Consider the following 23,344-nt stretch of genomic DNA (forward strand, 5'->3'; position numbering starts at 1 on the left):
TCAGAATATGTGCAGGTGGCAGGGATATTCATTATACATAATTATGCTTCAAAGAGGAAGTATCATAATGTTTGAACAAGCAGAAGGTATACTTTAAAAAATGTTTTAAAAAGTTATGAGATTTTTGCTGTAACAACTTCATAAAACCAAGCTGCTTTTCACCTCTCTTTCAGCTATTGCGAGGATAGGTCAGGCAACAACTGAGCATCCTTGAACAAACAGGCATCTGGTTTGCTTTATAGAAACCTTGCAGGAGCCCACAATTCCCCCAGACTGCACCATAGGGAACCAACACTTATTAGCTGAATAGCTCTGTAGATGTTCTGCTGTCTTTTTCAGTAGAACATTTTTCACTGTAGTCTTGCTTTTAATCATTCAATACAGTGGGAGTAAATTCCCAGCTGCACATTGACATAGTTGAGAGAGGTAATGCTCACAAAAGACGAGCTGAACAAAATACAAATGAGTGCTTCAAAGTCTTCTACTTAGAGAGAAAGATCAAATTTGATTTCATAAGGAAGTTACAAGTAATAAAGCTTTCCCCATATTGCCTTGTCTAATTCTGTTCTAGCTGTAACTTCAGACAGCAAAAAACAAACTATGAAAAAAGAAGGTGGCCTGAGGCAGAAAACTTTGCAGCATGTGGGAGCTCTGGCTATGTTTACATGTCTGATAGGGAATAACCAGGTAGGTTTGCAAGAGCAAGGCAGGAGTTCCCCAAAATTATTTTGGGACAGATCCAAAGCAGATAGGTACAGTGACCTAAGTACCAAGATCCTAGACCTTCAAGAGCAGGAATTCACCTGTCCATAGCCAGTTTCTCTGTACAGGAAGGACAGGAAAGGAAATAGACAAATTGGAAGTTTACAAAAAATATCTACATGCTGTGCAGGAGAGTAACTAGGTTAAAAAGAAAAAAAAAAAAAAGCTTATATAAATGTGAACTCTACCCAATTTGCAATACTTTGAAAAGGGTGAGCAGAAACATTCAAATTCCAGAGTCTCTGCCTGAGAAAAGGCATTCAGTTCTATTTAAAATTACAGAAGAAAAAAGGAGTTGGGTGCATTCGGCATTTTCCCATCAAATCTCCTGAGGTACAAACTGACATAACCCTGAGAGCCTGAATCCATCCAAGCACCTCTAATTTCTAGGCTACAGTGTCATACTCTCTTGTGGCTGTCTAGCTTGCATTTTATGGTGCACAATGAGATAATGTAAACAGAGGAATCGAAGCCATAACCCTTGTGGTTATTGCCCTGTCTGGGGAAGTGGAAGACATTTGTTTCAAAACTGAGAGCACAGTCGTCTCCTGTCCTGAGTAAATGGTCTGATTATCAGCCTGTTGTTTAAAAATCAAAGTGTTTGCAGGAGCAAAACAACAGTAGCCATGCTTCCAGGTGTTTCTTTTTAAAGTGGTGATCATTGCTGTTTTTTCCACTAAGTGCCAAGTTTGGTCGAACATTGTACAGTTTGGTCGAACATTGTACAGTTATGAATTTACAAGGCCCACTTATCTCATAGTTGCTTTAAAATGTATCTGATCTTGAAAGCCTTGCTCCTGTATGTGTCATTAAGAAAATTAGACTAAATCACTCATCTTTTTCTTACTCATCTTACTTCCAGGTTGCAAGGACTGACAGTTACCTAGAGAGATGATGCATTTTGCCTCTGCTTTAAATAATTATTTCTTTTAGTATTAGACACTTTCCTTCAATATTGATACTGTTGCTCCAGCATAGGAAGGTCTAAGAGGAAAATTCATTTATAGCTTTTCTACACAAATGATATTTTTATTTTTACCTGGCTCTGTTTTTTCCAAGGTCAGCCTAAGTAGCTGTATCTGCCCCTAGTAAAAGTAATTCACTTATATCATGAAGGGACTGAAAAATATTTAAGTGAAAGGTCTTCTATTTTTAAAGGATTTATTTTAACAAATGGCTCCTCAGCAACCAGAATAAGCTGCTTTTGTATCTTAGAAAGAAAGTAAATGAAAATGCATATATGAAATAACCCTCCTACATTTCTTTGCCTTACACTAGGGCAGCCTATAGGCATGTGAGATAATTTTAATTTTATTCTGCTTGAATAAGATACAAAGAAATGTCAGCTAGATACATATTTATTTCTGTGGTCTGTCTCCCAGGAAAGAAATGTTTTTCTTTCATGTGTTAGAGCTTGTTGTCTCTCTTTTTTAAGTTTCACTTTTATCTCACAGCATTTCTTTGTTCATATATTACAATTATAACTTTATGTGACATTTAATATTCCTGAATTCTCAAAAAATAATGAAAATAATAACTCAGTTACAAGAGAAAAAATATGCTATGAAAAGCACCTGCTTACTGCATAATTTTAATTTTATGCTTATTATTAAATTAAACAATGGTCTTTTTATTTTCCCTTTTGATTTATGAAGGCTTTTTAGTCTTTCTAAGCAATAATACTCTTGTCTTTTGGATTGTTAAAAAAAATTCATTCCATACTACATGATGTTGAGTTGAACAATTTCTTTCCCACCAACCTCTAAATTGTTGATTGTACAAGTGAAAAGATGTGTAGGCAAGCTGCAGTGGTACAAACTAATGTGTTACAGAAAATGATGTGCACATTGTTCATTTCCCACAACAGCACAAAGACATCATAAGATAAAAGAACTGGAGCATATTTCTTATCTGCCAGGAAACCTCAGGTCTCTACCTGAATGACAGAGATTATGGACAGACCAGGTCAGTGTCTGCCTGTGCCAGAAAATGTAGAAACCATACCACTTCTCTCCTTTCCATTTCAGTAGCATAAAAATTGTCAACAACTCATCCTGTGTTTTCCACTCTGCAGATGGGTAACTCAGCCTATTGTGCCTATCTGAAACGAGACCTGACACACAGTTACAAAGATCAAGATACTTGTAGTCTTCAGCTCCTGACCAACACAGGATGAAAGGGCAGCAGTAATTGTACAACTGCTACTGAACATACAGAAACTAATATAAAACTGACAGCTGTACAGTCCAGCAAGGAATATTAGCTTTGAGAGATGTGCTAGTGTACTGAGCCTGAAATGTTATTCTTCTCTGAAATTCAGGCCAAGAGGGATAAACCTATAATTCCCAAGGAATTCCATCAGAATGACTTAGAGGGCAGTGCAAGAGGCAGACCCTTTGCAAAGCGGTTCAGAAGTACATTGCATAGAATTCTGCTTTCCTGGAGCTCCAGCATAAATTTAGCCTTGAAATGAATCACAGCTGATTTTTGAAGCTAATATTTTTAGTGCATATGGTAGAAGAATTTGTTCTAACCTCAAGCCAAAACTAGATTTGTTAGCTCTGTCATATCTTCCCCCCGCTATGTTGCCTGGAATTTAAGGCACAATTCAAATATCTGTCATGTTCTTAGGAGTAGTACTGTCCAAGCAGCCTGTTCTGGAGGTAAACTGCTGTGATGCCTAACAGAAGAGGAGTGAAATAACTCTAGTCAACATGACTGTAGTCATTGCATCAGCTGGATACCTAGAGAATGGCTTGGTTTGCTGACTAAATCCAAGCTTACTTTTGGGCCTGTACCTTACTTTTTAAAATTAAATGAATGAGAATGGAATTTAGATAAATCGCTGGGATTAAAAATTAAAAAATAAATTCTGTAGTTGAACCAAACTCTCTTTTACAAAAACGCTAGATATTTTGCTCAGTTTTTTCATGCCATTTATGTGTTTGTTTCTCGAACATGAGGAAAAGATTTGGGTCTTAATATACCTGTAGGGATTGTAAAATGACACAAGGGAAGCACAGTCTTCCTGTAATAAAATAGAAAGAGCAGAAAATTTACAAGATATATTGGTATTCAACTTTAGCCCAAGTTTGTTCAAAAATTTTATTCCTTGTGACTTGAAATGTCATGCTAAAGGTGATTAAAATGAATGAACTTAGCAAATAAGACTGTGTCAGCACATGTAAGAAAGGCATTGGAATTGGGAAGACAACGACACTTCAAAGGTGTGGAGTCTCTGAAGGTGCAGGTGAATTGTTTGCCTTGAATAACAAACTTCGTTTTTCTGTAATGATGTAGTCCTTGGACAAGCAGGAGAAGAGATGTTAGACACTTCAATAATCATCAAGACAAACTTCTTGTATGGTCTCTGTCTTACCTATGAGATAATGGGTTTTTAATGCCTATCATTGATACTGAATTAGCTAAGATAAAATCTTCCTACTCTTAGCATGCATGTATGCAACTGATACAGCTTAGTTCCAATACGTTCTGTAGAGTCATGTGGATAGATGTGGTTCAAATGGAACCCTATTTGTTCATTTTATTTGTTGTCTGGATATTAAAAATCCTGCAACAACCATCCCGGGCACAAGTCCTGAAAACCACTTTTTATCAAGGCCTTAATTTTTCCACCTTCTCCCTCCATTAGTGTGACCACTCAGGGTTTTACTTTTATTTTACCATGCTTACCACCAACTCTGGCAGATCATTTTTGAAAGTAAAATTTTTGTAGGCCAGATCCAAGATGCCCAGTTGTTTCAGGCCCTCTTCCCTTCCAGATAATTCAAATTTCTACTTAATTTGCCAGTTCTTCATAGTCATCTCAGGCAGAGCTCTCAATCTGCCAGTATATGCTTATCCAGCTAATTACCTGGAATGACTTCAGCCACTTAAAAATTACTTGTCCATTTAAGAGAGCTGTTTGCACGGTTCACACGGTTCTTGAGTGTTCCTGAGAAATACTCCCTCTGGTAACCTTCTCCTCCCTGGATGATATTTTTGTCGTGTAATTACCAACTATTTACCACCTGTTTTTTGCACTTCAGATGTGCAAGACCTCAGACCTTTGGTCAGAAGAGTATTAATGTAATTTAACCAGTCCTGTACCTTCTGAACACCACTGTTCAACATAACAATGTTTTTTTCTGTCCTTTCTTTCTAGTCCTATGATTACACCACTTAGATTTTGTGTGATTAGTGATATCTTTTTAGAATTAGGTAAGAGCAAGTACCTACACAGTAGCCAGACGAAAACAAAATACATTGAAAACTGCACTCTTCACCCACAGTAGCTGGTTTGTGTCCCATAAAACACAGTTTGGCAGCTCTACTTCCTTTCTCAACCTTCATGCATCCATGCCCTGCAACCCAAACCCTAACACAGTGCATTTCAGTGACAGAAGTCTTTACTAACCCACCTGATTTAGTTTAGGTTGGCCTGTCCTGCAGACCATGCTAGATGAACACTGCTTTCAGCTATTTATGTAGAATAAAAGGTTCACTTTTCGCATCAGCAACTAAAAGTGATCAGCATCCTCATATACTACCTAGACTAGTGACTGACTGTCCTTTTTTCAACAATAAAATGTAACCACTAGGACTTTCCTATATAACATTGTATTTCCCAGCCACTGATAATAACAGAAGAAAGAATGATGTAGTGGTTGGAAAAAAAATAGAGATCATCAATTCATTTGGAACTATACCAAATAATGAAATATTTTCAGTTGTAAAATCAAGAATACCTCTCCTTGTTAACACTGATCACTAAAGAAGATTTAGAGACAAATTTGTGTCATCAAATAGTTCAGTAAGTTTGCATAATTTATATTTTCTAACTTCCCCAGGGGACTATTACAAGACTTCAGATTTCCATAATTCAGTGAACACATTTGATAGGGCCATGTATTTCCCATTTAACAAAGGGTCATAAATTTAATTGATATCTAATTCAAGTTAATTTAACATACCTAGTGGAAACATTATACTATTTTAAATTTATTTGGTATAATGTAAACTCACATCTCTCGCATCTCCATTAAGTCCTTTATGTTATAAGACACATTTACATTATAACTACGACCTTGACTCACAAAATTGAAGTTACAGTATTGAATACTAAAGCTATATTTTGGTATTTAAAATGTAAACATAACAAAAATTAAATACTACATCAACATTTTGAATACACCGATATTTTTTTAATTTTCATTATTTTTACTTGATGAATTAGTGGGCATGCTGGATAATTAAAATTAAAAGCATACATTAGAGATGAATGAATCTGATTTAGTGAAATACATTTTGATGCAGCAGTTGTTTCTTGCCAGTTCAATGAGTTTTATTCAGGGGGATATCACCTCTGGCCATAATCTACATGCTTCAAATGATAATCTGCTTTACACACGACTGCTTTTTGTTTGAATTCATGCAAGGTTTGATAAGATATATACTTCTGACTTTTCATAGTTTATGGCATTTAATAGTGAACTTTTAGACTGTGTTTATGGAATATCATGCAATCATTAAGATAGAAAAATGTCTCCTTGCACAGTTGATGTATGATTGTATTACTTGAGTAATATTTGATCTTAACTAAATACTTATTTAAAAGGATATGGTCTCATTTTAGCGTATTCATCTATCCCCAACAAAATATCAAAGTAAACCAAAAGTCAGCCTGAGTCCCTGTGAATACCTTGCTCTTCTCAAAAGGAACATCAAGAATCTAGAAGGCAGAAGTGCTGAAAGCATTTTAAAATTTGTAAACCCTAATTCTTACCTTCTAGGTTCATTCAACATAGACAGATCAGAAAAGATGAAGTGTATTGAAGATTTCAGGTCAGCAGATCAGGTCATTGCGTATGACTGAATGGCATTTATAGGTGTATTCAAAGAGTAATGAAGTAATTGAATATAACAGGGGTAAGATTTATACTCACATAATGTTATTTTCTTCACTGGAACTCAAAATGTCAGCATTTGTCTGCAAACAGTTACTCTTAGTAAGTTCTGAACAATATACTTTAAACAGTAGTTTGTCATTGAAAGGTTAAAAGATTTTCCAGTTATAAGTAGGTTGTCTTCAGCAGCTCTTTAATATCACACTAAAGCAGAAAGGAAATATTGCAAAGAAACTGAAAGCTATATAAATTAGATGAAAAAATTGCTCCCTTTTCCTTTTGATTCCTTCTGGTATATGTGTACCCTTGTCATTCAACCTGTTACAACAACAGAAGCTATATAGTTTTAGATTTCAGTCTTAAAATATCACGTTGTCCATATCTATTAGATTCTGAGAAAGTCTTAATGAAACCTGCATGAGAAAAGGAAACTTTTTTTTCTTCCAGTTGTAATAACCAGATAAAATTTTTTCAGAAAAAATTAGACTAAAATATCAGGGATATCCTGGAAAGTTAATATATTCAGAGGAAGTAGGGATATTTTCCTCAATGATATCCCATGCAAATATTCATCTGAGAGATGAAAATAGAAGGAAAAAGTACTTGTCCTTTGCAAAGTCTGGCCCTCAATTACTATGGCTTTTGTTGTTATATTTAATCTTATACACACATGCAGGAGGTATGGATAAGCGCAGGAATATTAAAACTGAATGCTTTTTAATATCATTATATGTCACAGACAGTTAGTATGAGAAGATTACAATGAATTGCTTTCCCGTGTGTGGTTCCAGTTTCAGAGAAAAGCAATTTTTCAGTTTGACTACTACTACTGTAAAAATTTGCATTTTTTGAAGAATTTTCACCTAACAATTCAAATTGACATAAATCCATAAAAACAGCTTTGACAATCCACCATTTCACCTCTAGTAAAAGGAGGAAGAGATCTGAGTGTGAAGGGCCTATTTTATCCTTCATAGTTTGGGGAGGATAAGATGCTCCCAAACACCCAAGAGACCTGGAGGTTTAGCTAATTTAGATGCTTTGGTTTAATCCATTAATAGACCACCCAATTACTAAGATTTAAAAAGAGATTCATAAGAAAGCCTTTTTCTTTTTTTCTCTTGCTCAATATTGTATAGAATGGCAGATAATAATTCAGGATTAACAGGTACAAGCTGTATTACCTCCTTTTTATGAAATTTACTTAAAACGTTATAGTTTGGTACATTCCTGCTTTTCAACGTTTGCCACTGACTTACAGTTTATTTGTTTTTTTTCCTTTTTTTTAGTTGGATACACAATGAATGATCTCATTTTTGAGTGGCAAGAAAAGGGAGCAGTTCAAGTAGCAGAAGGTCTCACTCTGCCACAGTTTCTGTTGAAAGAAGAAAAGGATTTATGTTACTGCACCAAGCATTATAATACAGGTATGAAAGCATATTAGTAATTACAACAGGAAAGACATTTAATGTTTTTTGTTATAATAAATGTCACAGCTGGGATATTTTTTAAATGTTCTCACTGAACTCCAAAGAACATTAAAATGTACAGGTGCATTGTGCAGGATAACTTAAATAACTGGCAAACAAAACAAAACTACTTAAGACTGACCAAACTTGTATTTTAGTTACCTTAAGAAAATATATAGTTGAAATTCAGAAGCAGTTCAGTCAGGAGTTTTATTTTTTCAGCAAGTGCCATGACCACATTTACACTGTGGATCTGAAACACTACTGAAACACAAAGGTCCATATGCTGCACACTAATCATAGCCTGGCTCAGCCAGGAAAAAGGGACACAGGGTTACCAAGCCAGATATTCCTGCCCTTGTTCATAAAGGGCCAATATGAACAAGCCGAAATCATGCTTAGCGTGCAATGCCCAGGTGTAAAAACTAGACATGAGTCTGCAGTGGCAGATAAACTGAGAGTAGGTTTCAATCAGCTATTAGGAATCAATCCTTTAACGTGAGAGTGGTAAGTCACTGAAACGGGTTGCCCACAGAAGTTGTGGATGCCCCAACCCTGGAAGTGTTCAAGGCCAGGGTGGTTGGAGATCTGAGTAACCTGGTCTAGTGGAAGGTGCCCTGCCCATGGCAAGAGTGTTGGATTTAGGTGATTTTTAAAGTCTCTTCCAACTCAATTCATCCTATGATTAAGATTCTATGATTTATGATACTGAATTGAGGCCTTTGTAGAACTGAGATATTTAGTTCATTATCTCTGGGATTATTTGAAAAAGGAGGGGATTAACATTAATAATATAGTTATTCATTTTTAATTGTAAAAAAATATTTCAATAACTGCACAATCTCAACCATAATAATCCTCAAAAAACATGTAGCAATGGCTAAGAATGCATAGCTTATATCCACTCTCAAGAAAAAAAATCTAGAAATCTTTTATTATAATCCATGTATCTTTTAATTTCTGCTCTCCAACATGAATCTAGATTAAATGTATTTTAAAATTTATGATTAGAATGATTCATTTGGATTCTGCTGGAATGTCAGGGGGGAAAAATTTAATAGGTGGTATCCATAAAGAATGACTTGTTGTGATCAACATTGATGAGTGCTTTTCAACCCTGAGTTTTATCATAACTCTTGTGGTGACCTAAGAGAAAAAAAGGTTTTCTAATGATTTCCATTTAGAGGAGAAAGATATTGATAAAGACATTTTGAACTGTTCCCTAAAATAAATTTTAAATACTTAGCATATATTTTTACTGTACAAATACTAATATTGGATAATCCTTAAAAACATTCTAAAAATGGAGTTATATATATCCTATAGTAGGGTAATTTTTTCACTCAAACATCTCTTTGTTAATGATAATATAGAATTGCCTATTATTCCTTTTTTTCTTTCTACCGTAATCCTTATGACAAATAAGAAAATTTTATTTTCATTATTTTCCACTGTCTCCTTTGAGATATACAGGCAAGTTATCCCTCTCCTGCTTTTGTGCCATTTTAACATCTGCCTGTAACTGCGCTTCTGTATCCTGTCTAGTGATATTAACAAGTGCGAATTCATGATATAGAAAATTTTCCGAAGTTCATTTGCATACCATGATGCATAAAAAATCTCTAACTGAGGAATTAAGACATTAAAATGGTGTGTAACCTGGTACTGAATGGAAATCTGTATTAAAATTTCATAATTTCCGGTGATTTCCAAACACCTCATCAAAAGCTGAGTTGTACCCTTACTCATTTGTCTGAGAACTCACATTATAATCATCGTGGTCTAAACCTCATCTTTTTGATTAAAACTTCATTGTTTCAATATTTTTGCGGCATTACATTTTTCTTCACAACCTATGTTTCAAGCCTATTTAATTTGGTATGAATTTTCATCTAAGGAAAAATAGGAGAACACGCTTCACCTAGGCATACTACACTAGGTTGTATGGGGTCAACTTAATTCTACTGCTTTTTCCCTGTGGTCCTAAACTGAGTTGAGAAGCAGGAGCAACAGATGTTATCAACATGAGGCATGTGAGGCCTCATGCTTCTCAAAATGTGGCTACAAGACAAGTGTGCTTATCTCTGTGCAATTCTGTCACATTTAGATGGGAGAAGGGGTTTACTGTGATAAGTCTAGAGGACAATGTGGCCAATCAGCAGTCTGTTGTACTCTGTATTGCTTTGGCCAAACTGCATTTCTGTGGCCAAGCATACTGTAAAGCATCAGTGCAACCCACAATCCTGAAAAGATGGATGAAGTTCATGCCTCTCCGGAAAGAATAATTGGACAATTTGTCCACCAAAAGTCAAAGTATTTGCTAACATAGAAAACTTGGAACGCTGGATGCAACTAGACAATGGAGACTTTAAAAAACGTCAGCAAAAGAGAAGACAATTGCACAACTGTGGAACCAGCCTGTGATGGGCAAGGGGGAAAAATGTGATCCTGAGCAGCACCATCTGCAGACAAAACTGTATGTCATCACCAGAGTAAGCAGCAGAGTGGACTGCTCTGAGTTACAGCAACAAAATTAGACGTACAGATCTAGAAGAACTTTGGCAGGACAAATCAGATAAAAAAGATGGTCTTGCTCATGCAGGACTACATTTATTGTGATACTCTCCTCTTCAAGACAACAGTATTTTATCCAGAGTAATTTTTTTTTTTTAATTCAAGTCTTCAGTATAAAGTGAGTTTAATAAGATTAGAGAGGTTTGGTTTCTAGGAGTGTAAGAATGCATTTTATTTCTTTGTTACAACCAGTATTATTAACTACCATTTGTAGGCAAAAAAACCATAAACATTATATTAAAAGACAACAACAGCTAAGAGTTTATTTTCATTATGTCACTTGGACATGTGAACAGTAATGTGCTTTCTTAAGACTCCTGCAATGAGCTTTTGCAGGCAGATATGCCTTTAGAACACCACAAAAGAAACAAAATTAAAAAAAATCAATTTTCAAAACTTGAAATAAAGTCTATTTCTCTGGCCTATGACAGATTAGATAAACTGAATTCTTAAAATAATGTTAAATAACTGCACCTGGTATGCAGTAAGTGACCGAGAGGAGTTTTCAAATTAAATTTAGTTACAACACAGAATGGAAAATTCTTCTGAGACATCCTGTAAAACAGAAAAAAAAAAACAAAAAAACAAAAAAACCAAACAGATTCTCCCTGTGAAAAAAATTAATATGAAGCTTCAGGACAACTTGTGGAAACTCGTCAGTGCATGTCTTGTCAGTGTTTCATGCCCAATTGAAAATGAATAACTGTAACCACAGCTCAAAAAACAAACTACGTCTAAATATAGAGACATAACAGTTTCAGCAAAAGTACAGCAAAATGGCTCATCAAGTCTTGTGTTTTGAAGTGACACAACAACATTTCCGATAATTTTCATGTTTTGCATCCACAGGCATATCCACAGTGACACATTTGGGAAGTGAAGTAGAATCACAACAACCAGCAAAATCACATATGAACCATTTATGTTACAAGGATGGTCTTGCTTTACCTCATTCCTATGTGACATTCATTGCTCCCCTGGGCAATGAATTTGTATTTCACCTAATTTTTATTTCAATCACAGATAATTTCAATCACGGCTGCAGAAAGCCCAATATACAATAGCTTGAATTTGTGCATAATAGCATTGGTTAACAGGCACAAACAGAAATACTCTGAGTCCTGGTTTTATTCCTGCTCCATGGATAATGCACACTTGCACTTGAATGATGCTGCTCAGAACTGTCTTAGGTCTATTAATGCTTTTTGGCTCAAAGGTTTGGATATAGTGGTCCTGGAAACAGTGGAACTATGGTTCCTACACTCACCACCAGAACTGATGGATTCCATATGTGACCATTTCTGATAATTGCAGTCTTGATGGAAAGCATGTTTCCTTAACTCCACATTCCCCATTCAACCTCCTAACACACACATTCCAAACGCAATCTTTTCTCGTAATCTCTTTGGTTCCACCATAAGGTCAAGCAAGTTGCTTAACAACCTGTAGATTGTAGCCTTTCTAGGTCTCACCTTCAGCTGACCTAATGCCTGATATTCAGCTGACATGATAATGATAGTGATTAAAGGAGACATAGTTTTGATGTCTTACTCTGCCAGAAACAACTCAAACCCCTAATTGTTTCGACAACCACCTAAACCACTCTTTTTGAGAGATAGGAGAGATTTTTAAGCCATGGTAGTGTATGGATGTGAAATCTCTGAATTTGCTCATTCCTTCACTGAAAAAGCAGAAGTTATAAGCACTTTGAAAAGCAGAGTCTATGCCAGGCTGAGAATGTGATGTAAAAAAAACAGCACTGCCTGACTGTTAACAAGGCAGTTTTCTCAAGGAGGAAGAGACCTCAGTTGTCACCATTGCACTGATCAAAATTTAAGCATTCTACCTTAAAGATTCATTGAATAAAAATTCAACAGCTGTCCTGAAAGTAGAAACATTACATCTAGACATCTCTTTAGTTCATACTTCTCCCCTCTCTGCCCTTGCTAACACAGTACAGCACGTCTCTCTCATCACAAGACTTCTGTTCAACTTGATATCTCCCAGACTCCCAGGCTTGTCCTGTAGAACTGCTACCTACCTAGTCCATCCCAGCCTGTATCAGTGCATGGGGTTACTCCACCCTAATCACAGAACTGAGCATTTGTCTTTGCAAACTGCTGTGATGTTGTGGTGGGTTGTCCAGCCTACAAAGGTCCTGTTTAATGACGCTTGGTTCTCCATTCTGAGAAAGACAGGAACTGCAAGTGCAAATTTATCAGGCTGAAAAAAAAATAGTTTCTCTTTTCCATATTTATTTTCAACTTTCTTTTATTGCAGTCATTATCAGTCTTACAGCAATGTTAAATTTACCACCTGCCCAAGTATTTGTTTCCTGAAAAGCTGCATAAAGGCACTTCCTTCATGTCCAGGAATTTATGTAGTCAATGACAGGTCACAACATCAGTACTGATTTCTCCCAATATGCTACTAATATCCACAAACTTGATAGAAAAACTGAATAGTAGTACACTCCTAGAGTTGTTTTGTGAATTTTGGCTTTAGATATATATATTTAGATATATAGACAACTTGTCTAGTTCTATATGCCAAACACTGGAAAATCATACTTTCTATTCAGGCTGCATGATGACACATACAACCTGTTTTATCTGTTTATGACAAGGAAAAGGTGAGTACTTTTATAAGCAGTTTTTATCAGCAAAATACATTCAAATTGCAATTTATATTAAATGCAAACTGCAAAGTTTTTGGAGACTGAACTAATCAAGTGTTTTTAATTACTCTGACTTCTTCCTAGAAAGGTATGAAAATAATTTCAGCTAAATTTACTTATATGTAGTCAATTTTAGAGGTACAATCTCTTGAAATAATGAGCTCTACATGCACATAATTTATGAATTGTATTTTTTGTTTAAGAAATTTTATCATTAAATACAAAAGGAGTGAAAGCATTTAACTGTATTTCAGTAATAAGTAAAGCAGACCTCCAGTCAAATGATGGTGTCACATTCTAGGAAGAATAAAAAGGAAGTGTCAGACAAGGCAAAATCAAGTAGACTGCTTGCTGTGTGGTGATTCTGCTGTGTGGAGAGAAAGGGACGGTATTGTCTCATGCAAAAGACAGTATACATATTTCATTCTCCTTCAAGCTCTCTGTGAAAATCATCTACCATTATGATTGCAGGGTGATACATAACATGCTGTTGCCAAGAAAGGTTAATTGCAATCTTATTTTAGCAGATGCAGAGAAAAAAGAAAGCACACAACAAAAGGCAAAAGGAAAGTGTTGGTGGTCTTTGTAGTCCCTCTTAGGGCAATACATTTTTATTTCCTTCTGAGACTGTGTGTATTTTTGGCTAAAGTAACTTCAGTTAGAACAAAAATCCATCCTTGGAAAATTTCTTTTCAACATTAGTAACTTTAAAAATAAAAAGCTTTTTCTTTGATGTTTAGGGGCTTTTTTTCCCCCAGTTCATCTGAAGACACTTGGAGCCAATACCCACTAAAGACAGTAACAACATTTGCCAGGGTGATTCCATCCTGTGTACTAGATAAAATATTAGAGTTTATGTATGCAGGAGACTTAATTGCATGATGAATAATTTTGTTTCAGGACCATTCTGATCAAAACTTCATCTCTCTGGGGCTTTAACACACACATAAAAGACTAGCTTTCTATTACCTGTCACAATGAAGTCTCCCAACCCAGGATGAGATGAATGTCAGAACCAGCATTAGGAAGGACTGGAAAAATATAGCAAAGGGGAAGTCTACGATGGCCTGCAGATAGATCATATTTGCTGTATATATTACATCTCATAAATTATCCTTAGTGTAGATTATCTTGCAATAGACATTTTTTTGAGTAAATATTTGTCTTTTTTTCCTTCATACAGAGGTGCAGAGAGTAGAAAAGAATACTCAAAACATTGCAATAGCAACTATTTAATAAGAACCTGTGAATCAAAGGTATTAAGCACTAGAAAACAAAGTCAAAAAGTGCAGTAGCCATGTTACATCATTCCATACAAAATCTGTTTCTTGAATCCACCTCTTATTTTATTTTAGAAGAAGACTCTGTTATTTTTGCTTTTAGAGGAAAGAACTGTCTTTACTTTTATTTCTATAGAGAAACGTGTGTCAGCTGGCTTTTGCAATATGTTATCTTTTCTACATAAAATGAGGAACTATGGTTTTTACAAGTCTAAAACTTATAAACATTGCTGAGGTTTAGAATAACATCTAGAAGTAAATACTCTGTTTAATACAATTTTCAAGCTCATTTTGAACTTGAATGTTTAGTAGAGTAGAGGAATTGAGCTGCTTAATAAAGGGATTTCCAGAAGACAGACAAATGGGAGGAGCTATTGTATTAAGAGGTCTAAATCTAAGATAGCCATTTAGTTTGAGCATATCCTAGCACTGAAGTAGTCTCAGTCTCCCTTTCTCCTTTCCTGTTGTCTCTCAGTACCTAATTTCATGTTAAACCTGTGTCTCTAACTGTTTATCAAGGGAGGAAATGCAGTGTTATAGGAGAGGACAATCTTCACAGTCCAATTGCTCCAGGACTCTCTTAGGAAATCTTCATAGCTAGCAATATTTTGGCTGCTAGGCTGGCTATTTGTTGGCCATTCGTCACTGTTAGAAGTAGAATTGTATAGTCTAAACCTATATTAACAGATGTGTTGGAATCAGAATATGATATATCTGCTTCCAAGATCCAAGGCACATACTCTGCAGCACTCCATGAAGATTTATTCAGATATGCTTAACTTAGTTCAATTTTTAGGGTTTGAATCATCTCTGTTCAGCCAGTATAAGATTCTAATTTTAAGTAAATAGATTCATGTAATTTCATCAAGCTATATAGTCTTTAAGCCATAGTCCTCTCTAAATCCACAAAATATTTCATAGTATATCAGTTAGCATTATCAATGACTTGCAAGGAGGGTCAGACTACCATTTACTAGTATCTAAAGCAGTATCAAGAACCTTCAGCAGATAACTCTCCATTCTGCATGGATTACCAGTTGAATGCATGCTTAGTTCTTTTCTTGTTTGTTTATATTTATTCACTTTGTATTTTACTACGTTATTTAATTTCATAGTTATTTAATAAATATTATTAGTACTTTATTAATTATTTCTGAGGCAAACTATTTCCTTGACTCAGTTTTCTAAAGTGATTCTCCCTTATGAAAACTTTCTATGTAGCTTCCAAAACAGCTACTCAGCCTTCCCGGGAATTGTGAACATGATTATGACATTGTAGGCCTACAGTAAGAAAAGTTTTCCCCAAAAGGCATCCTAAGGGCTGCTGAAAAAGAACAAAGAATTTTTAAGCCCTTCCAACTATTGTCTTTGGAACAGTGTGAGACAGATGAAACTGCAAAGGAGGACTCTTTAGGGCCTGAATTTACTACTTCGGCTTGATTTCTCTTTCACATCCCACACTACTGACAGTACCTTTTAATCACATGAGCATACTGCTGCCTGCATAGCCCATTGTTTAAACACCACCTGCCACGGTCAGAGGAGGCTGTGCAGTGGAAAGATGTGCTAAAGGAGAAAATTGCTCTTCTTCGGTTACTCACAGTTGGCCACAGCAGCAACAACTAAAAAAACAGTATGTGATGTAGGCACCAAGTGGAAGAAAAATCATATAAACTGACTGCAGTATATATTTTTCCACTGCCTATTAGTTTCAGCATGGACATTGCAGGGGAATCATGTCACCCCAGCAGCTCTAACATTGTTGTTACCAAAGAATATGGGTAAGAGAGAAAAATGCACCATCACATGCATATACACCACCGCATTCACTTCACATGCATAGGTACAACATTCGTCAAGACAGCACTTTTGGTGCCTTAGCACACTTAAATCCCTGGTTAGGCTAGACTTACAAACACAAAGAATGTTACCTTGTTTCAGGAAAGAATGCTTATCCTTTAGGAAGCCCTCAATAGCTTTTCTTTCTTTTGCCTGACAAAAATCTGTCCATTTTATGGACTGTGAGCGCATCTATATTTTGCTCTAATCTGAAACTACCATCAGGTCATAATTTGTTGCTCAGCCTCAGCAAACCCACAATACCAGAAAGTATCCTATCCTTCTTCTAGGCAGTCTCTGTGACACTTACAGTGCATATCAAAACAAACTAGATCTTATCTTTATGTACTGCAAATTAATTGCTACAGCAATGCTCTTAGATGCTTGTCTATCTCCTTTGCAGGCTGAGATGACTTCATGGGTATGTCTGTTCTGATCAAGCAACCAGTCAAACAGATTAAACCACAGCTAAGCTGGCTTTGAATTCGAAATGAAATACAGGAAGAGAAAAGAGGCCCACAGTTGGACGCTGGCTTTAGTTGGGAAACAACAGCACAGCCTCTGCTGGCTGACTCCTATCTGAAGCTCACACAGTTAGAGCAAGAGTTTTCTTTTTCCACCCTGCTTCATTAGCTAAGTTTATGCAGGTGGTTCTGATGTCAGTCAGGAACAGAAAAAACTATCACCTCTTCCACACTTAGACCAGCAACTGCTGCAACTGCAGTGCTGAGACTGACTTCCAACTGCTGCCTTTCTCTAATATTCAGTAATTGAGTAACGGAGAAAAGCGTCTAACCTGGGTAGCCACCAGTCTCCCTGGGGAGTTGCCATATATTAATTGTTCAGTGCTGTAATGGAACAGAGGAACACAGTGGTCTTGACTAGGAAGCACTGATATATGTGCCTGGCATGTCCATAAACTCAGTGGGTCTAAGACAAAGGCAGGACTCTTAAGTCACAAATGGTGTGGAGTTATTTTTCCACTTTGAGACTTTCTTTTCTTCCTTTTCTTCACTTTCTTTTTTCCTTTTTTTTTGTTTTGTTTATTTTTGGTGCTGTAGATTTTGAGGGTTTTTTTACTTTGGCCAATGATGTTTCCAAAAATACAAAACCAAGCAAAAAATTGTTGACACATCATTCAGTCCTAGTTCTGGCCACTTCATAATCCCCACTTTTTCTTCTGTGGTTACAATATATTCCATTTGCACTTCTTTCATTTAGAATATCTTTCATTTTGTTGAGATCCTGTTGTGCCCAGCTATTCCTCTCTTTCTCCTTAGTTCAGATATACCTGTCAAATTTTCAACCACATAAAATAATCCATACCAGAGCTACTATATTATTTACTGGTCCCTGTTTAGGACCATGGAATTTTTGTACTGAGTGGTCTGTAATAATTCAAGTCCACTGCAGTACTCAGGGAAGAGTCTCAGATCTCTTATCCCACATTTATCTGGACAAAAAAAAAAACATACAAGCAATAGCAAATGTTTACTGACACTCCATGTATGCATACACATATATTACGCACACTGATGCCCCTTAGTTTTCCTTCCTAATTTGTTTTGAAAGGAGAATATAGGACCCTGTAAGAAGAAAATGTTGCATGCTGAATGATTCTTGCTGATGTGATGCTGAATAAAATGACTTTGCAAGAGGCCTAGATTTGGTTGATGCATTTTGCTACTCCTTACCACCATGATTTACTGTGGTATGTGAGGAAACTGTTGCTGTCCAAAGCTGCTGAATTAACAGAATGAATGTCACAAAAAAAAGAAAACTTCAGGGTAAGAACCAGTTTGAAGTAAGAATGTGATTTCAACAAAGGGCAGCCGGTGCAGAACTTCTAGTTACATGGGGTGTACTGACCACCTAAGCAAAAGAATATATTGTGTAGGTATTCTTTTGAAGACCTTGGAAGAGAAATGTAGGGGGAAATCCTGGCCTTTTCTGAAGCAAACACCAAAATTCCCATTCACTTTGTTAAACCAAGATTTCGTCTCGTGATTGAAGCAGAAATCAGTCTCAAAGCTGGGGCAGCAGATGGTTGAGCCAGGATTTGGGACACAGATTTCAGGAGTGTAGACAGGATTCAGAAAATGCTGGCAATTAGGAATGGAACTAATAATTGAGCTTGCAGATATAAAACTCCTGAGATACAGAATGTAATTTTAAAATTGAACATCATAAAAAATGTCTTTTTAATTTTTTTTTAGTGCCTCAGCAAAATAAAAATGTCATGAAATTACCTTGATTATGTCATCATAGAGAGAACTAATGGCCTCTTAAGAGAACTGTTATGAAAATAATCAAGTTCAGAAAGTATTTACAATCACTTAATATGCCTTGAATAAAAATATTTCAGTTTGACTTCATCTGAAACTTATTTCTGTATACCTAATGCTATTGCCACATCATAATACACAATATATTAGTATAGGATAAACTCATAAATAAGTCCACTACAAATATAATTTTAATATGATAAATATCAAACAACTATTAATGAGAAACAACTTGGTATAAAATGGCATTTTGCAAATAAAAATTGATTGAGAAAATAGCTATCAAAAACTACTGGAAAACATAACCAAAAACCACTTAATAAATAAATAACTGTACAGCTTTCCATGTTAAACTTAGAATTAGAAATAGCTTTCATTCAAAATAAAGAAGAAAAATGAGTTATGTATATTTCTTACTCTACAAAATGGCTTAATGTATACACCACTTACAGTAAGAGCATTGCCTTCAGCACCATTCATATGTGACTAATACGAACATTGAGCAGAATTAGAAAATCTAATGTGACCAGGTCAAGATCTGTGATATAATCTACAGTTTACAGGGTGAAAAAAAAATGAAAAACAAACCAAAAACAAACAAACAAAAAAAGTAATCTGGATACTATAAAAAAAAATGGGTTTATGGCATTTTTGTGAGCCAGCAATAGGTTTTTTTTTTGTTCTACTTTGGTTAAATCAGTAAAAGCTCCTTGATGTTCAGTACCTGGGTAAAATTAGGTAATTTAAGTACCTTCCTAAAGTTGCCTAATCTCAAGTCTTCAATTTTTGTTTGAATCTTGGTCATTGTACTTATGAGCTGGAACTGTTTGAATGAGAATAAAGGGAGAGACTTAGCAGACTCTCCTATTGATAACCTAATGCCCATACTGATCTCACTATATTTTTAGCAATTTTTTTAGACTAAAAAAAATAAAATTAAGTTTAAAATTGAATGAAAATATAAGGGAGATGTTATGCAACAGAGGAGTAAGCTCTTTCTTTGCACACAGATGTATTTCCAAATCATAAATGGCAAAAAATTGTGATCACTCACAGGAAACTTCTTGTTGTCCTAATGCATTGTGATTCAGTTTTTATATGGAAACAAGTTTCAGAGGTTATTGAATTGTTAATTTTTCAGGTTTTCTGTCCCTTTTCTTTCCAGTAGATACCCTATTATAATGGAGACTGTGCATATTAAAAAGAGAAATCCAATCATTAATCTTTCATTTGTGAACAAATATATTTGACAGAGCATACATTCTTTAGAGTGTGGACTAGATGTTGGCAGTAAAAAACATTCTATTTCTATTGAATGTTTCTTCTTTGTTATAAAAAGGAAAGTTTACATGTATTGAAGTCCGATTTCACCTTGAGAGACAGATGGGTTACTATCTCATCCAGATGTACATACCAAGCCTATTGATTGTGATTCTCTCCTGGGTGTCATTTTGGATCAATATGGATGCAGCTCCAGCCAGAGTGGCTTTAGGCATAACAACTGTGCTGACCATGACAACACAAAGCTCAGGTTCACGAGCATCTCTTCCAAAGGTAGGCGAAATTTCCTTTGTTTGTACTACATTAGTCATAATGTTATGTGACAAACACTCTCAATCAACCTTATGTGTTTTGATTATTAGCATTCAACCATTTTCTAAAGGAGATAAATAATTTTGAACTATTTGGGGGGGGGGGGTTTGATTCTCCAGAAAAATACATTCTATTTCTCCCACCTCAACTATTTACCCAACCACGTATCTACCAAATTCCATGAACCTTAACAAGAAATGAAAACAATGTTATTCAATACTACATAAATACTGCTTAGTAATTGACTGGCTCATCCTTTTTCACATCCCAGTATCTGATGGCATACTAGCAGTTACAACTGAAATTCTAAAGGCCACAGATCCTAACCTGTTCTCAATTATATTCCTTTCTCAAAAACTGCCAACACTATGAATTAACTCACTACTTACAAACACAGTTACATTAAAATGTAGAAAAACGTGAACCTAAACAGCTCCAAACAATTGTGTAAAAAATGTTTACAACACAATGTAAACCGCTTAAAGTTTATTTCTATTATTAATTATTCTAATAATAATTATTCAGTTTTTTGAATTATAATTACTTTGAATATTTTCTGTTTCATTTTAAGGCTTATTCCTTGACCTTCTTCATGTGTCATTGCAATTAATAGAAATAAAATGTATACAATAAAAATACACAAAGTCCCATTCTGTGTTAGTTTTACCATAATATTTTTAGGTTGTCTAATTGCATTTTTTTCTAAGTAAAATAGATAGCCCTGAGCATCTTTGTGTCTTAGATATATGGATCTGAATGCATCCAAATGTAGCATCAACAACTCAGAAAAACAATGTAAGAGATTAACAGAGAGCTATATATGGGTTTTGTCAGATTTTGAGGCCTGAAGCTAGCCATGTTTGCTTATATTAAAAAGCTCTTGTAAATCTGCACGCAAAGAGGGAGCAGGCCTTACTTTCTTGGTTCAGATTATGTCCTGCATCTGAGCTTGGCCATACGGGATTGCAATGAGCTCTATTCTGTATCTGATTCTCAGTACTTTCACTGTGTCAAAATTACACCACTAATTTAAAACTATATATTTGATTTACTACAACTATATTAGCAATGACTGAACATATCAGAGTTCTCCACCTATGTCCTTCTTCTACCTAATTTTATTGCAGGAGTTTTCAGTTGCATCCATTTTAATACAGGAATTCCCACTGGTCCTACCATAAGCTATTCTTTGATTCCTTAGTGTCATTCACAGATCTCAGTGAGAGAAATGGAGGAAGAGCATGCATTTCTTGTGGATTATTTGGTTTGGGATGTTTGTGATACAGTATACTATAAGGAGCTGTTAATGATTTAAACACACTTTGTGAAAGAGTAAATTTTTAAAAATAACAATTTATTGATTGAATTTTTATTCCTCTTATTATGTAATTTCATGTTAAGTTTTGTTTCATAACAGTAGTGTGGGGATGTGGAGGTATTAATGCACTTCCTGCTGACATGAAATACTTAATTTCACATCTGTGGTTTTAACGTATTCGGTCTTCTCCTTTCTTATCTCCATAGGTGTCATATGTCAAAGCCATTGACATCTGGATGGCAGTGTGTCTGCTCTTTGTATTTTCTGCACTTTTGGAGTATGCAGCTGTAAACTTTGTATCAAGGCAGCATAAAGAACTTCTGCGCTTCCGCCGCAAAAGGAAGAAGAGCAAGGTAAAAGTAATGGTATTCACAGCTTTGAAAGAGAACCTGACTGAATTATGCCAGGATATAGGGTTAATTTGGTAAACATGCTACAGTTTAAAGTAGCAATATAAATAAAATGGCAGCACAGCCTAAAATTCACTATAGGCAGAGGGTAGCTACAAGGACTGTAAATTGTATAAATCCAACTTGAATTCCCGAAGAAGGGATTAAGAGGGATTTAAATGAGGCATGGAGAATGTAGGAGCCATCTGCACAAACATGAATTTCACTCTGTTAGAGGAGTTAGATTATTCTTCAGTGAATGAATGTTGCTGGTATTTGCAGCAGTTTGTGCTACATTGAGATTCAACAAATAATGTTTCCTAATTTAATTCTAGTACTCAATTCAAAGCCTTAACAGCTGTGTTTCATGCAAATATTTTTTAATACAAGAAATAATTTTTCAAATAACATTATTGGTGAAGAATAAACATTTTACTTTAAAAGGCTGATAAATGTGTGGTTTTTTCTTCCGTCCTGCTAATTTAGTATAAATTTTTCATATAAATGGTAAAAAAGTTTAATATAGTAATGGCTATTAATATTTATTTTATAGCTGGAGATATATAGACTACCGTAAAATAACTCACTACCAGTGTGCAAAGTCAAACAGCTAAGGCTACAAGTTTGAACTCTGAAACCTGTAGTTGAATCAAGCAATAAGGAAAATTTCTTACAGTAGTATATAATTCCTACTTCTGATTTCATGAAGAGTAAATAGTTCTCCAGCCTATCCATTAAATGAGTACCCACCTTTTCACAGGCTTTCAGTTACTATCTAGAATATGACTAGTGAATGGAAGTCTGATCATAGCAACATGATTCAGTTCTGTTGTCTTTCATTCCTAGACTTACCTCATGTTTACGGCTTACATGCAAGGAGAAGACATTTTATAGGTTGTTTTGCTCTTACTTAAAAGATATTGAAAATCTGCACTGCTGTAAAACCTACCTAAGCAGTCTCTGCTAGTAAGACTCTGTGTTAAGAGGCAGGCTGGACAGTCAAATGAAAATGACATTTTCACACATTTGCCTGCCCTTGTGTGTTGAGTCCCAGATTTCTTAAGCTGCACAGAGAAACTCATGTACTGTAGCCTAGATGATGATTCAGGCTGCATGTACCTGCTTTCAACATTCATCCCTGTGAAAAATGGGCTTTGTTCTTCTCCCTGACAGTAGCAGAAAAAATAGCAGTTTTGTGACAGAGTATTTGTTTCTGAAATATGGCAGCTCTCTGAAAGCTGCTTAAAGGTTT

At 35.4% G+C, this 23,344-nt stretch overlaps 1 protein-coding gene across 4 annotated transcripts in view; it reads left to right on the top strand.

Moving 5' to 3' along the window:
- GLRA3 (glycine receptor alpha 3) overlaps positions 1-23,344 on the top strand; it is an 84,524-nt gene that overhangs the window by 52,537 nt on the left and 8,643 nt on the right. For 3 of the 4 annotated variants that reach the window (XM_032686634.1, XM_032686635.1, XM_032686638.1), the window contains 3 exons: positions 7,958-8,095; positions 20,132-20,346; positions 21,910-22,056. In XM_032686634.1, the coding sequence (XP_032542525.1) occupies positions 7,958-8,095; positions 20,132-20,346; positions 21,910-22,056 (500 nt within the window). The remainder of the gene's footprint in view (positions 1-7,957; positions 8,096-20,131; positions 20,347-21,909; positions 22,057-23,344) is intronic. The other variant, XM_032686636.1, reaches the window with a different exon arrangement.

Source organism: Chiroxiphia lanceolata, chromosome 4 (genome assembly GCF_009829145.1).
Source record: "Chiroxiphia lanceolata isolate bChiLan1 chromosome 4, bChiLan1.pri, whole genome shotgun sequence".
Classification (NCBI taxonomy): Eukaryota; Metazoa; Chordata; class Aves; order Passeriformes; family Pipridae; genus Chiroxiphia; species Chiroxiphia lanceolata.